The sequence below is a fragment of the Leopardus geoffroyi genome, chromosome B3 (genome assembly GCF_018350155.1).
Source record: "Leopardus geoffroyi isolate Oge1 chromosome B3, O.geoffroyi_Oge1_pat1.0, whole genome shotgun sequence".
NCBI lineage: Eukaryota > Metazoa > Chordata > Mammalia > Carnivora > Felidae > Leopardus > Leopardus geoffroyi.
This window is the reverse complement of record NC_059337.1, coordinates 102871507-102884322: the sequence shown is the minus strand read 5'-3', so window position 1 is coordinate 102884322 and position 12816 is coordinate 102871507. Positions and strand designations below refer to the sequence as shown.

The 12816-nt window shown below is 39.5% G+C and overlaps 1 protein-coding gene across 1 annotated transcript in view; it reads left to right on the top strand.

Moving 5' to 3' along the window:
- Nucleotides 1–1596: 1596 nt before the first annotated feature.
- The window catches only part of ATG14 (autophagy related 14), a 39466-nt gene continuing 28246 nt past the window's right edge, over nucleotides 1597–12816 (top strand). The window contains exon 1 of the mRNA XM_045451048.1: nucleotides 1597–1839. Coding sequence (XP_045307004.1) covers nucleotides 1619–1839 — 221 coding nt within the window. The 5' untranslated portion in view covers nucleotides 1597–1618. The remainder of the gene's footprint in view (nucleotides 1840–12816) is intronic.

Genomic DNA, 12816 nt, shown 5'->3' with positions numbered 1-12816 from the left:
TTTCAGAATTGAGAGATTTATGGCCTTGCTAGAATGATAATCATGTTTAATCATCAAAATGTAATGTTCTGCTAGAGATGTAGTATATTAACATGTTCCCCACAAATATATAGCGATATATAGAAATTTCAGATAACTGCATAGACTAGATCATAACTGCAACATCACACAGCAGGATAGAAACTAATGTGTCTATTTTTTTTCCTTTTAAAATATCTTTTTGCTTGAAATGATAGAGGAAATTATTCCTCTTGTTTAAAAATAAACTTTCAGGAACCATTCAGGTTTAGTGTAAGCTCTATTTTGAAAACAGTTTAGGGACTTCTTTTTCGTATGTGTTTATCATTCTGTGTCCTTGTATTACAATAGACCAGATAAAACTAAAAGAATGGAGCAAAGGGTTCAGATTCAAGACCTAAAGAGATTGTGGAATCCTCAGAATTTGATGGAGATGTGCAGGTTTCAGTGGGGGGTGGGGCTAACATGACTCAAGACTCTTGTTCCCAAGTGCTCAGGGATTGTGTCTTTCACCAAGATGAGTAAACAGATTTGTGAGGAGGAAGCGTTCAGTTTCTGACATACTGAGTTTGTGGTGGCCACTGTACATCATTTTATGCCTCCTAGGGAGTTGTGAATCTTTAGGTGTGGAGCTTGAGAGAGAAGTCCCAGCTAGGGAATTCAAGGGAGTCATCAGTTGACAGCCTACCAAAATAATCTTGGAGAATCACTTGTCTAGGTAAATTGACCTATAAACACACTTTCCTTTTTTTTCCTTTTGTAGTTTGGATGCATTTTCAAACACTAATTATTCTGACTTCATCCTCCGAGCCACCCTATTTATCTACACAGAAAATAGTCTGGAGTAATCGAATTAGGTTAAATTCTACCTAGTTCCAATTTTCAGAGCATGGCCCAGAGTAGAAGAATGTTGGACATTAATTTAAAATTCAGTTTTCAGAAAGATAACTTTGATTTCTTTGGATTGATTCCACTGGTTCGCTGTTATCAGTAAAGTACTGTCAGATTGCTAACAGATTACTGTTAAACGTATTTTTAATCCTCCCAACGTTTGGTAGGTACTGTTAACTATCTCCATTTAACAGATAAGAACACGAGTACAGACCAAATCACAAAGCTATAGAGGAGGTGAGTGAGCCGAAATACAACCTCTTTCCAAAACCCAGACTCCTCGCCCAACTTTGTTTGCTGTAGTTTTAACTAAATTTAAAAGCATCCATAGCGAATTAAAGAAATTCTCTGATTTTGTTCCCAGCCCGTTTTCCCCAAATCCCTAGGGCATTGTGTTACTATTTCTTGCACAAGTTTGTGGCGTTAACTTGTAGCCCTGGCACGATCAAGCGGATGATGACATTTTGTTTGGCTGACCCGCCCCTCTAACACAATTCTCCCCGCTGGGGGCGCGCTGCCCCTCAAGCCGTAAGGAAAAGCAACAGCGCCTCCCGCCAGCGGGCCTGGCAGACAGCTCTTAGAGGCTGGGCGAGGGGCTCGCGGGGATCCCGCCCGCCCTCTCGGCACCACCCCAGGCCCCTCCTCCTCGCCCAGGATGCACCTGGTTGAAAACAAAATCCCACGTGACTGGCTCTGCTCTCAGGCCATCATGGCGTCTCCCAGTGGGAAGGGAGCCCGGTCGCTGGAGGCTCCTGGCTGCGGGCCCCGGCCGCTCGCCCGGGACCTGGTGGACTCCGTGGACGACGCGGAGGGGCTGTACGTGGCGGTCGAGCGTTGTCCGCTGTGCAACACCACCCGCCGGCGGCTGACCTGCGCCAAGTGCGTCCAGAACGGCGATTTCGTCTACTTCGACGGCCGCGACCGGGAGAGGTACGGCAGCCGCTCCGGCTCTATTGTTTCTTTCCCGAGTGTCTCCTCCCGCTCGGCGAATAGTGAGGTTTGAGCCTGGGGCCCGCGTCCGGGGCCCGGAGAGAGGAGGGGAATGGGGAGGGTGGGTAGCTGCTTTGCGCCGGCGCTTTGCTCCCAGGGGTCAGGGTCGGGGGGTGGGGACCAGATGAGGAAGGTCGCGGTTTCCCCGTAACCCGCGGGAGAAGAGACCCCACGGTGCTCCTGGGTACTAAAGATAAAGGAATAGATGGTGACTCTGGATAAGTCTTCCCCTATTGCTCCCATAGAGTTGCATTCTCGGCACTTTGCTGCACTTCCATTCAAAAGCTTGGTTTAACCTTTGTGTTCTAAAGCACATTCATTCTCTAGAGGAGACACCAGAAGAGAATCAGATAACTGGTTAAGAAGGATTCGGGGCCGTGATACCCTGTGTCACAGCTGGACCTTGTTACGAGACACGCTTACTCTGATGTATGATTAGGACTAGCTAGTTGCTCCCTTTCCCCATATGCCTCCAAGGATGCTAAGGCTTTTGGCAATGTGTTTTGGCTTCTGTAAAAATCCAGACTGGGAGCCACAAGCCCTTAGTTAAGAGAATTGAATTTAGGAACATGTTTTGGCCTTGTTTTGAAATCTAAACACAGAGCTACAAGTCCCTGGTTAAGATAATTGAAAAATTAGTCTGATTAACTGCAGGGTCTCAACGTTTGTTTCAGTGATTTAGTGTCATTGATAGTAAGAGCTTTTTGAGCGTGAAAGTTCGGGTATTAATTCATTTGCAACAGCCCAATATGTTATTACCTCCAACTTACTCTTGAGGAAGCTGCACAGTAAGTGCTTTGTCTTGGTCACACAGATAATGAGCATAAGAATCAGAATTAAAATCCAGGCAGCATGAACCCATATATTGTGCACCTAACCACTGGATTGTACCACCTCTATATTTGGAAATATTTTGAGTTCCTAGTATTTCTCTGATCATAAATGGAGTTTCTCTTTTGAGATTTGTGTATCTTTTTAGTTCATTGCTGTGTCTCATTGATGCACTTGATGACTTTAGAAACTGCTGGTGTAATAAGTGATAGCTTTAAAAATGAAATCAGTTGCTTTCTTATAAGACTACTAGGCATGCGACGGAAATGTCTAACTGATGGAGTTTATCAAGGCTTCAGTTCTGGACTCTCTTCTCTGTCTATACTTTTTCCCAGATACATTCTCATGAATGCTAAAGACTGCCAGACTTGTGTCTCCAATCCAGACCTCTCTGAAATCCAGTAAACAGCTGCCTACTCAACATCTGTCTCTAAATTTGTAATAAGTATCTCCATCTTAATATGGCAGACTGAACTCATGGTTTTCCATGATAAATCTGTTCTTCCTCCCATGCTCATCCCAACCCAGTAAATGGTCATCTCATTCTTTTTTGATACAGGTCAAAAAACCCTGCCAGCCTTTCTTGACTTCTCTCAAAGCCACCATATCTAATCCCATCAACAAATCCTATTTGTTCTTAAAAACCTGTCTAAAACTGACCCTTTCACTAGCTCCTGGTCTGATCTGCCAGAGGATTATTGACTCTTGAGTTTCTGCTTCCACCCTTGCTCCCTCATAGTGTAATTTCCTACGTATTGCGGCTGGAGTAACATTTCTCTTCCATTCTTCAAATCTTCAATCTTGGAAGGGTTTCCTGTTTTACCCAAAGTATTAAAAAAAAAAAAAAAAAAAAGGCAAAGTCCTTAACAAAAGTTCCATGCTGTCTCTTCTCTGATCTCCTATTTTTGACTTACCTCATCTGCTATACCACCCTGACGTTGCCAGTCCTCAAACATACCAAGAACACTCCTGTCTCGGAGCTATTGCAGTCTTACTCAAACTGTCAGGAACTCTTTTCTCCAAGAAATCTTCAGCCTGCTTCCTTTGTTTCCTTTAGGGCTCTGCTCATACATTGGAGAAACTCTAACCATTTAATTAAAATAGTAACCTCTTTTTCCACTTAACCCGCTTTGTTGTTTTTTTTAGCACTTAGCACTATCTTATGGTTTATATATTAATTTGTCTACCTTCCCCCCACCCCCACCCCAGTGATGGAAGCTCTGTGAAGATGAAACTTTACCAGTTTTGTAGTCTGCTTCACATAATAGAAGCTTAATAAAGATTTGTCGAATGATTGAATGACTATCCCTTTTTCCTAAACTTAGTCTGATCCTAAACCATTTCATGATTATCCATCATGATCCATTTGTTACTAAATCCAGAAGCTTAGGAGTTGAGACTTTCCCTTTTTTCTTATTCCATGTATCCAAATCATTGGCAAGGCTAATTTTATCTGCTCCAAGATAGATCCTGAATTGGTTTACTTCTAGTCCAGACAGCCATCATTTCTCTCCCAACTGCTTATTGATTTCCTTTCGTTTACACATACAACTCCTCCACACAGCAGCCACAGTAGAAATGTAAATCAGATAATGTCACAGTTTTGTTTAAACTTCTCAGTGGCTTTCCACTGCATTTAAAATAAAATTTAAGCTCCTTAATGTGGCATTTGAAGCTCCACTTGATTTGTCTACTGTTTATCTTCTAACTTTGGCTGTAAGTTTGAGTTAAAGTGTGGGCTTTGGATTCATGCTGCACTGAATCGAATCCACAGTCTACCACTTGCTGCGTGATTTTGAACAAGTTTCTTAATATCTCCTATGCTTGTTTATTTCATTTTGAAAAGGGGGAGGGGACCCTAACTTCATAAGTTTGGTAGTGCTCATGTAAGGGGGAGCATTAAAGTACTTAGCGTGATGTCTAGCATATATTAAGCATTCAATTAAGCACTCAGGAAAGAAACTTCTGCCCTGCTCCTTCATACTTCTCCATAGTCAGGGACCTTCTCTCAAATCCTCAAACATGAAACTTTTCCACCACTGGGCCTTTTCCCTTACTGCTCCTTGTACCTGAACACTTTTCCTCTTGATTGCCACTTTGTCTTTCATGTCCCTACTTAAAAACGTCACTTCCTCAGCAAGGCCTTCCCTGTCCTTTACTAAGGTAGTTTTGCACTTCCTTCTCTCCCCATTCTTTTCTGTTGCAATATGCAGTTCTTTCATGGTGCTGAGCATGATACAAAATTTTGTTTATTTGAGGAAGATATCTCCATCCAGAATGTAGTTCCATGAAGGCATGAATTCTCGTTTTGTTCAGTCGGATCACCAGTGCTTTGTGCAGCAGCAGTGGGTAGTACATAGCAGGCATACTGTTGAGAGAATGGTAAAAGTAATACCACTTTAAAAATGGAGATAGAAATTTTTTGCTAAATCTGAAAATTAAAGTGAATTTTCAGAAGAGGAGTGTGTAATAGTGGGTTTCTTTTTCTGACTAAGCAGAAATACCAGAACCATTCAAAATTTAGAGATAAAAAGGGCTTTTTTTTTTAATAAAAAACGGCATTTTAGGGCTCAGTGATGACAGGACTGCCACAGTGGTCTGCGTAGCTAGCTTCGCTTCTCCCACCATCTCTCCCTTTTCCCAACTGTGCGTTCCTTAACAAGTGGATTGTTTTGTTTTCCTTTGTTCCCACAACAGTGCCCTGTATCTAGTACGATGCAAGAATCTTTTAAGACCCAGGACCACTGTCCTAATAGTCAAATCATTCTTAATGAGCTCTCAATGGATACAGCTATCTCCGTAAAATATCCTGGAAAGTTACAGAGGAGAAAGGTCTCTTGCTCTCAAGGATTTACACTTACTACTAATAAGCCTTCAATTGTGCAGGTCATAGCTTGATTGTGAGATATTTCACTGTCTTCAGTATTATAAAACATTTTTGTCTTCTTTGCCTTCAGACTTTTTTCCCCTTTACTTTATGAAAAGCTCCTCACCAACTGTGGGAAAACACTTGGAAATAAAATATGGAGACTTACAGCACAGTTTAAAAACACTTGTTTAACCTCTGATTCTTTTCAGCAAATTAGCCAAATTAGCTGTGCGTACGTAGATCTTGAACATTACAATGCATATCAAAATTCTTGTAAATGTGTTTTTTCAGTTTTTGTTAATAGACTAGCTAATTGTAAAGGTTTTAATTGTGCAGTTCAAAGAAAATTAGATATTAGTGAACAATCTACCTCACCACAATTAGTTCCTTTGACTCCTAAGAAGGGAACATGTGTCTTTGTATAACTCTGTGGACTAAATGAGTTTGGCGGGTAGATTGAAAAATATCTGAATGATTCTTTTTCTGTTAATGTTCAGTGGGAAGACTTAAAATCTTGGTATCCTCACCAATGCTATCCTTTCCTCACCCCCCACCTTGGTCCCATTCCTAAAACAATATCCACTTTTTTCTCTGATTTTCATCTGCCTTTTAGCTTGTGTACTGCTTTTTTTGTTTGTTTGTTTTAAGTTTATTTATTCTGAAAGAGAGAGTGAGGGAGGGAGGGGCAGAGAGAGAGAGAGAATCCGAGCAGGCTCCATACTGTCAGCACAGATCTTGACACAGGGTTCAGTCCCACAAACTGTGAGATCATGACCTGAGCCGAAATCAAGAGTCGGATGCTTCACCAACTGAGCCACCCAGGTGTCCCAGCTTGTGTGCTTCTTTAAGAGATGAAGAGGAATGATATTAAGCAGTACTCTCAACACAATCTTCTTTGGATCTTGTACTGGTGAACATTTTTAAATTATGGGGCTTTTTATGGGAACATAATTTTCTGGTGTACATTATTTGACAGCAAACATAATACTGTTACCCAATAGATAACTGACAAGTTAAATAATCTTTCCACTCAAGACTGGAAAGAAATTGGTTACCAGGTTATGATAGGTGTAGGAATGGGACGGGAAACATAATCTGAGTACAACAGACAACATAGCACTCCAGAAAATCTGCCTGTAGGTTTAGGAACCAGTTATCTTAACTTGGATCAAAAAAGACATTTATAAGCATATGGCTATTGCTTTTATAAGTAGGTTTTCAGGAATGATGTGGCATTATGGTCACTGATGAGTTTTAAGAATATATGTTATGCTTTTACCAGGAAACAAACAGCGGTGCTAAAAAGAGTGGTGGGATAAAAGATGAGCAGAAAATCCTAGATGTTACTGAAAATTTCAAGGGGGAAGACACACGCAACATCAAAAAAAATTATTCTTTAGATATTTCTGTTCTCTCTCCAGGATCTTTTTGGTTGTCAATCATTGTAGCCTATAAGAATGTACTGTCTTGGGGCACGTAGGTGGCTCAGTGGGTTGAGCATCCGACTTCAGGTCATGATCTCACGGTTTGTGAGTTTGAGCCCTGCATTGGGCTCTCTCTTGTCAGTGCAAAGCCTGCTTTGGATCCTCTGTCCCCCTCTCTCTGCCCCTCCCCTACTTGTGTTCTCTCAAAAATAAATATACATTAAAAAAAAATCTGTCTCGAAGGGGGCACCTGGGTGGCTCAGTCAGTTAAGTGTCTGACTCTTGGTTTCTCTCAGGTCATGATCTCATGGTTGTGAAATTGAAACCCATGTTGGGCTCTGCACTGGCAGCATGGAGCCTGCTTGGGATTCTCTTTCTCCTCTCTCTCTGCTCCTCCCTCATTCACACGTGCATGCACGCTCTCTCCCTCTAAATAAATGAATAAACTTAAAAAAAAAAAAAGAATCTACTGTCTTGAGAATTCATTTCTGCACCCACGTTTGTATACCTTCTTAGCAGAACAAAAGCTCTACGGGTGGCTAAACACTCCATCTTTAGATAAGAGTTTATCAACCTTACTGCTGTTTATGTCCTTCAGAAAGGGTCTCAACTCCCATCCCATGCAGCTTATTAATTGTATTTGTGCCAACGTCTGTGGGTCTGCTGAGAAAATACAACTTCTGTTTTCTGTCAGTGTCAATGGCTGCTCTTTCGTTATGCCTTTTAGAATTTATAAAAGGCTTTCACATAATCTCGTTTGTTCCCTATCGCAGACCCATGAGTTATTAACCTATTTTCAACATGAGGCAATTCAGAGTATTTGTATCTTACTCCTGGGCCATGCTAATTCTTAAACTCCCAGATCTGAACTATATTTTTATATATGTAGTTTATTTTAATACATTAGTAAGATTAAGTACAAAATCACTCATTGCAGTGAAGAAAAGGGAAACTAACATGTATTTTGCGCTAATAAGTTGTACCTTATGTTCGCATTTATCTTATTTAATCCTTGCAACCAAGTAGGGTAAGCTTTATTCCCATTTTACAAGTGAGGAAACTAAACAGTGGTTTCGTTTCTATTTTCTTTTAATGACTTAGCCTTCATTCCCACCAGCGGAGTATATTTTTACTGTATTTTCTCATATTCTAACATAAAAGAACCGTCCTGATCTGGACCACATCTTGTTTTGTTTTGTTTTTTCATATTACATTTGTCAGTAAACATCATACCCTTGTATGCCTAAAGAATTTAAGGAAAAAAATTTGGTGACTAGTAATTCTTACTGGTTAGTATTTTAATTGAAGAAGTATTTAGTTCTTCAACAATCTCTACTTGTATAAGGGAGATTGCTGTGTTCTCTTTCCCAGGCACAGGCTGTGCTCTCTCACTTTTGCCTGGGAAGCCTCACTGCCTTATTTCTAGAGCCAGAAATTATTAATTCTTGTAACAAACCTAATGTCCAAATTAGAGATGGGGAGTCTTCCCCACCAGTGACCTAAAAGCTATTCATGCTCATTTCCCCTTTTAGATTTAAGGAACCCAAGGACTATAATCTGTCTCAGGAGACCTAAGAATTTAGGTACTTTTAGGGGATTATGTATATATTTTTATGGTGTATGTGATCCTCTAAGAAGGAGCATGAGAAATTTTGATTAGCATCTTTTTTTTTTCTGATCATAGATGTACATGTGATTATTGTAGAAAACTTATAAAGTACAGAAATACCTAAAGAAGGAAACACTTTATCTGTATTCCCACATCTCTGTTAATAATTTGTTGTATCTCCTTCCAGCCTTGTGTGTGTGTGTGCGCGTGCGTGCACACACGTGCGTGCTTAATACATTTTTTCATTTGGAATCATAACATGTGTACATAGTGTGTTGTGCCTCCCCGCCCCCCCCCCCACAACATCTCCTAAAACACATGCTCATGTCTTGTCCTCAAAAATGTTACAATGTCCTGCATGGCAGTATAGTATCATTTAATAAATCATTCTCCTATTGAACATTAACATTGTGTCCAATTTTTGCTGTTATGACTGATTTTGTGATTGGTGCCTTCAAACATAAATATTCATCTCATCTCTCATCTATTTCTTTGAACTGCAATAGCTGGTTCAAAGGGTTTAAAATTTTTTAAGTCTCTCAACTCCATATTTGAAAGGTTTTATTATTTGTCTTTCTCAAAATTCATTAGTATTTCTCAGACTTTTCTGTTGCCATATTCTTAGGCACAAAGATCTCTAGGGTGAGGGTAAGCACTGGGCAGGCAGTTGGAGGGATTAGAGTTATTTTAGGAAAGGATATGCTTAGGACATAGTAAGTACTGTAAGTTATGGGTGTTATGAGGATGTTATCACCTAGAATTAATAGAATTAATAATATGGATCCCTGATAGAGTACACGCCCTGGTGCTGTTTTCTCGTGGTATGAAGCAGGTTTGTGTGAATAGTCCAGCCTGTGAATAGATCCACTCAGTCGCCCATGATGGTCTGTGGCCCTGGAACAGTGTGGAGTGACGGGGCTCACACTCTTGGCTGATGCCTCGGCTGCAGCACACTCCTAACCCTGTTATCCTACCTGCTGTGTTGAGATGCGTTGGTGCGGATAAAGTAGCTCTTTGCCTTGTGAAACAGCAACATTTCCTTTGCTTCTAATGCCTTCCTTCCCTTCGCAGGGCCGGCTCTAACCCATCCCCAGGTTAGCCCAGACAGGCGTAATGCCCCAAACTGGGCCATGTGCCAACTCTGGTACCACCCGGGTGCTGTGTGACCACGGGCTCCTAATTCTCATCACTCTCTGTTGCAGGGGGACTGTTTGAAAGTCAGCTTAAGGGAGTACTTTGTTAATGGGGGAAAAAGATCATAGTTGCAAAAGTATGGAAGAATTTAGGAGACGAAGTCCATTTAAGGAAGTGCTTTTTTGGGGAAAAAAAACAACTCTTAAGTTTTGGAGGAATTTGGTAAATAATATACAAGGTATTTTTAAATTGGGAGAGAAAATATAACAAATAGTGTTGTAAAAAGCCCTGGTGCTTGGTACAGGTTCACTGGCAGACTCCTTTCAGAAAACAACACAAAACTAGAGTCATTCGACATCAAAATAATTGCTAAATGTATCTGTGTAAAAGTTTGGAAAGTTCTCCAAAGCAGAAACGTAAGTAGGCAGAAAGCAAATTGAGAAAAAATAATGTCATGATGTTGGAAAGAAAAATGGCTAATTTCCCTAATAGCCCTTAAAAAAGCTATTAGAAAAATGAACAAAAGACATAGGGGAACAATAAAAGAGAAGTAAGTAGTCAATAAGGAAAAGGCATTCCAACATTTCTAATAGTGAAATAAAGAAAGACAAATAAATGAATTATGAACTATCTTTGGGGGAAGGGGTAGGAGGCCGATTAATTTAGTAAAGACTGAAAAGAAATGTGCTGTCTTTGGAGAGAGTGAGATAAAACAGGTTCTGTTACTCCCTGTTGGTGGGGTTGTAAATTATATGGAATGATTGCGAGGAAATTTAAAGCCAACTGCCAGAATTTAGCATGTAAGTATTTGACCCAGCAGTTTATTTTATTTATAGGAATTTCTGAGAAATAAAAGCTTTTAAAGATTTGTGCACTAGGATATTCACTTATAACATTACTGATAAAGAGTGAAAATTCAGAAATGATGCCCATGTTCATCAGTAGGAGTTCATATAAATAAACTATAGGATGTCCACTCAGTGAGATTCTGTGTGTTTGTTAAAGATTGAAATTAGTGTGTATGTTCTGACCTGGAAAAAGACCAGATATTTTACGTGATCAGCCCTCCTTGAAAGGCAGTACATAAAACATTTCCTTCTTCCCCCCTTCTTTGGTAAAACATGTATCCTTAAATCTAGTTGAGTGTGATGATTGTATGAATCTTTCTACCTCTTGGAAACCAGATTGAGAGAGCACAAAATTGTGGAGTGGATTTTTTTTTTATCTTTCCATCAGTGGTGTGATGGAGAATGCAGAGAACAGATGAGTGTGCAGATGAGCAGTTGAAATGCTGACCTGGCCACATTCCTTGATCTCATCCACTCCACTGTTTGGCTTTGTTAACACCACCTATTTTTAATTTCCTTCCTGAAGAATAACATGACTCAGAAGTGTTTGATACAGTAGGAATTGTTGTATTCTTTTGTTTATTATTCCTGCTGGCAACTGCATATTTACATTTTAAGTTTGTTTTTAACAAATCCCAAGAGAACGAGCTCAGTATAAGGCTGGGCACGGTTGTTTGTCTTCCTAATTTGTTTTAGTGCCAAGTGGCATTTTTACAACAGATCTGAAAGAAGAACTTTTATAGTCTCTAAAAGCAAGATTTCATCCTCCATGTCAGTCATTTGTTTGCCTGGTCTGATGAGTCTTGTAAATTTGTCATCTTCAGGTTATTAGGACATGAATCACCACGTAGCCTCAGTGAGGTAGAAGTAAATACCATTAGTTTCTCATTTTTGATACATGGAAATGGAAGCATATGTGAATAATGTGTCCAAGAATACACAGTAATCTATGTAATTAGATTTCTTAATATTCTGGAAGATGCTTTGCTGTAAGTTGCAGACACAGACTAAATGCCTGATAAATTAACTGGTGAATCTATGGGTTTGTCTAGATTCCATACTGGTTTTGGAGTGTTCTAGTACTGTTTCAAGTCTAGTAGTAACTACTACCTTACTCGCCATTGCAGTGTTCTTGGTACAACTTTCTGCGATGATGTTTTGTATCTTTCCCGTCAAGTAGGCTAGCCAGCAGCTGTATGTGGCTATTGAAATATGGTTAGTACAACTGAAGAACTGAATTTTTTTTATTTTAATTTAGTCATACAAATGTATAAAATTACTTGATTTGCTGTCTTAACATATATTTTACATTTTCAGTGACTATTAAATGGTAGGGTCATAATTAGAATTTTTTATCCCTTCTACTTTTTTCTCTTTTTAAAATTGAAGTATAATTAACATGCAATGTTATATTAGTTTCAGGTGTACAACATACTGATTTGACACTTCTATTCATTACTCAGTGCTCATCGCTGTAATTGTAGTCACCATCTGTCACACCATACAATGTTATTACATTATTGACTATGTACTTTTCATCTCCATGACTTATTTATTTCATAATGGGAAGTTTGTCCCTCTTAATCCCCTTTATTTTGCCCCTCCACCCCGACCCGCCTCCCCTCTGGCAACCACCAGTTAGTAATCAGTATTTAAGTATTTTCTTGTCTGTTTTGTTTTCTAGATTCTCCATATAAGTGAAATCATACGGTATTTGTCTTTCTGTGTCTGACTTATTTCACTTAGCATAATTCCCTCTAGGTCTATCCATGTTGTCCCAAATGGCAAGGTCTTGCTCTTTTTTTACAGGGGAATAATACTTCATCACATATATTTACCACATTGTCTTTATCCATTTGTGTATCAATCCCTTCCATTTTGAAGTAGAAATGATATTTTAGACTCCTTTTAACCTGGATGATTTTAAGGAAAGAGATTTCTGGGGCTGTTACTATTCTGTTATTTTCATTTAGGCTAGGAATTTGGGAGACAGCCAAAAGGCTAATCTTGGACTCCATACTATGTTACTTACTATAGCATATAGCATTATCATTGTTTTTTTTTTTTTTTCTTTGAAAATAGCCACTGTTAACTTGTTTAAAAATCAGTTGTGTGATGTTAGTCCTATGATTTTTTTTTTTTTTTTAACCCAGATCCTTATAATGCAGCAAGGCACATTTTAGGTATTCTGTAGCACATGTG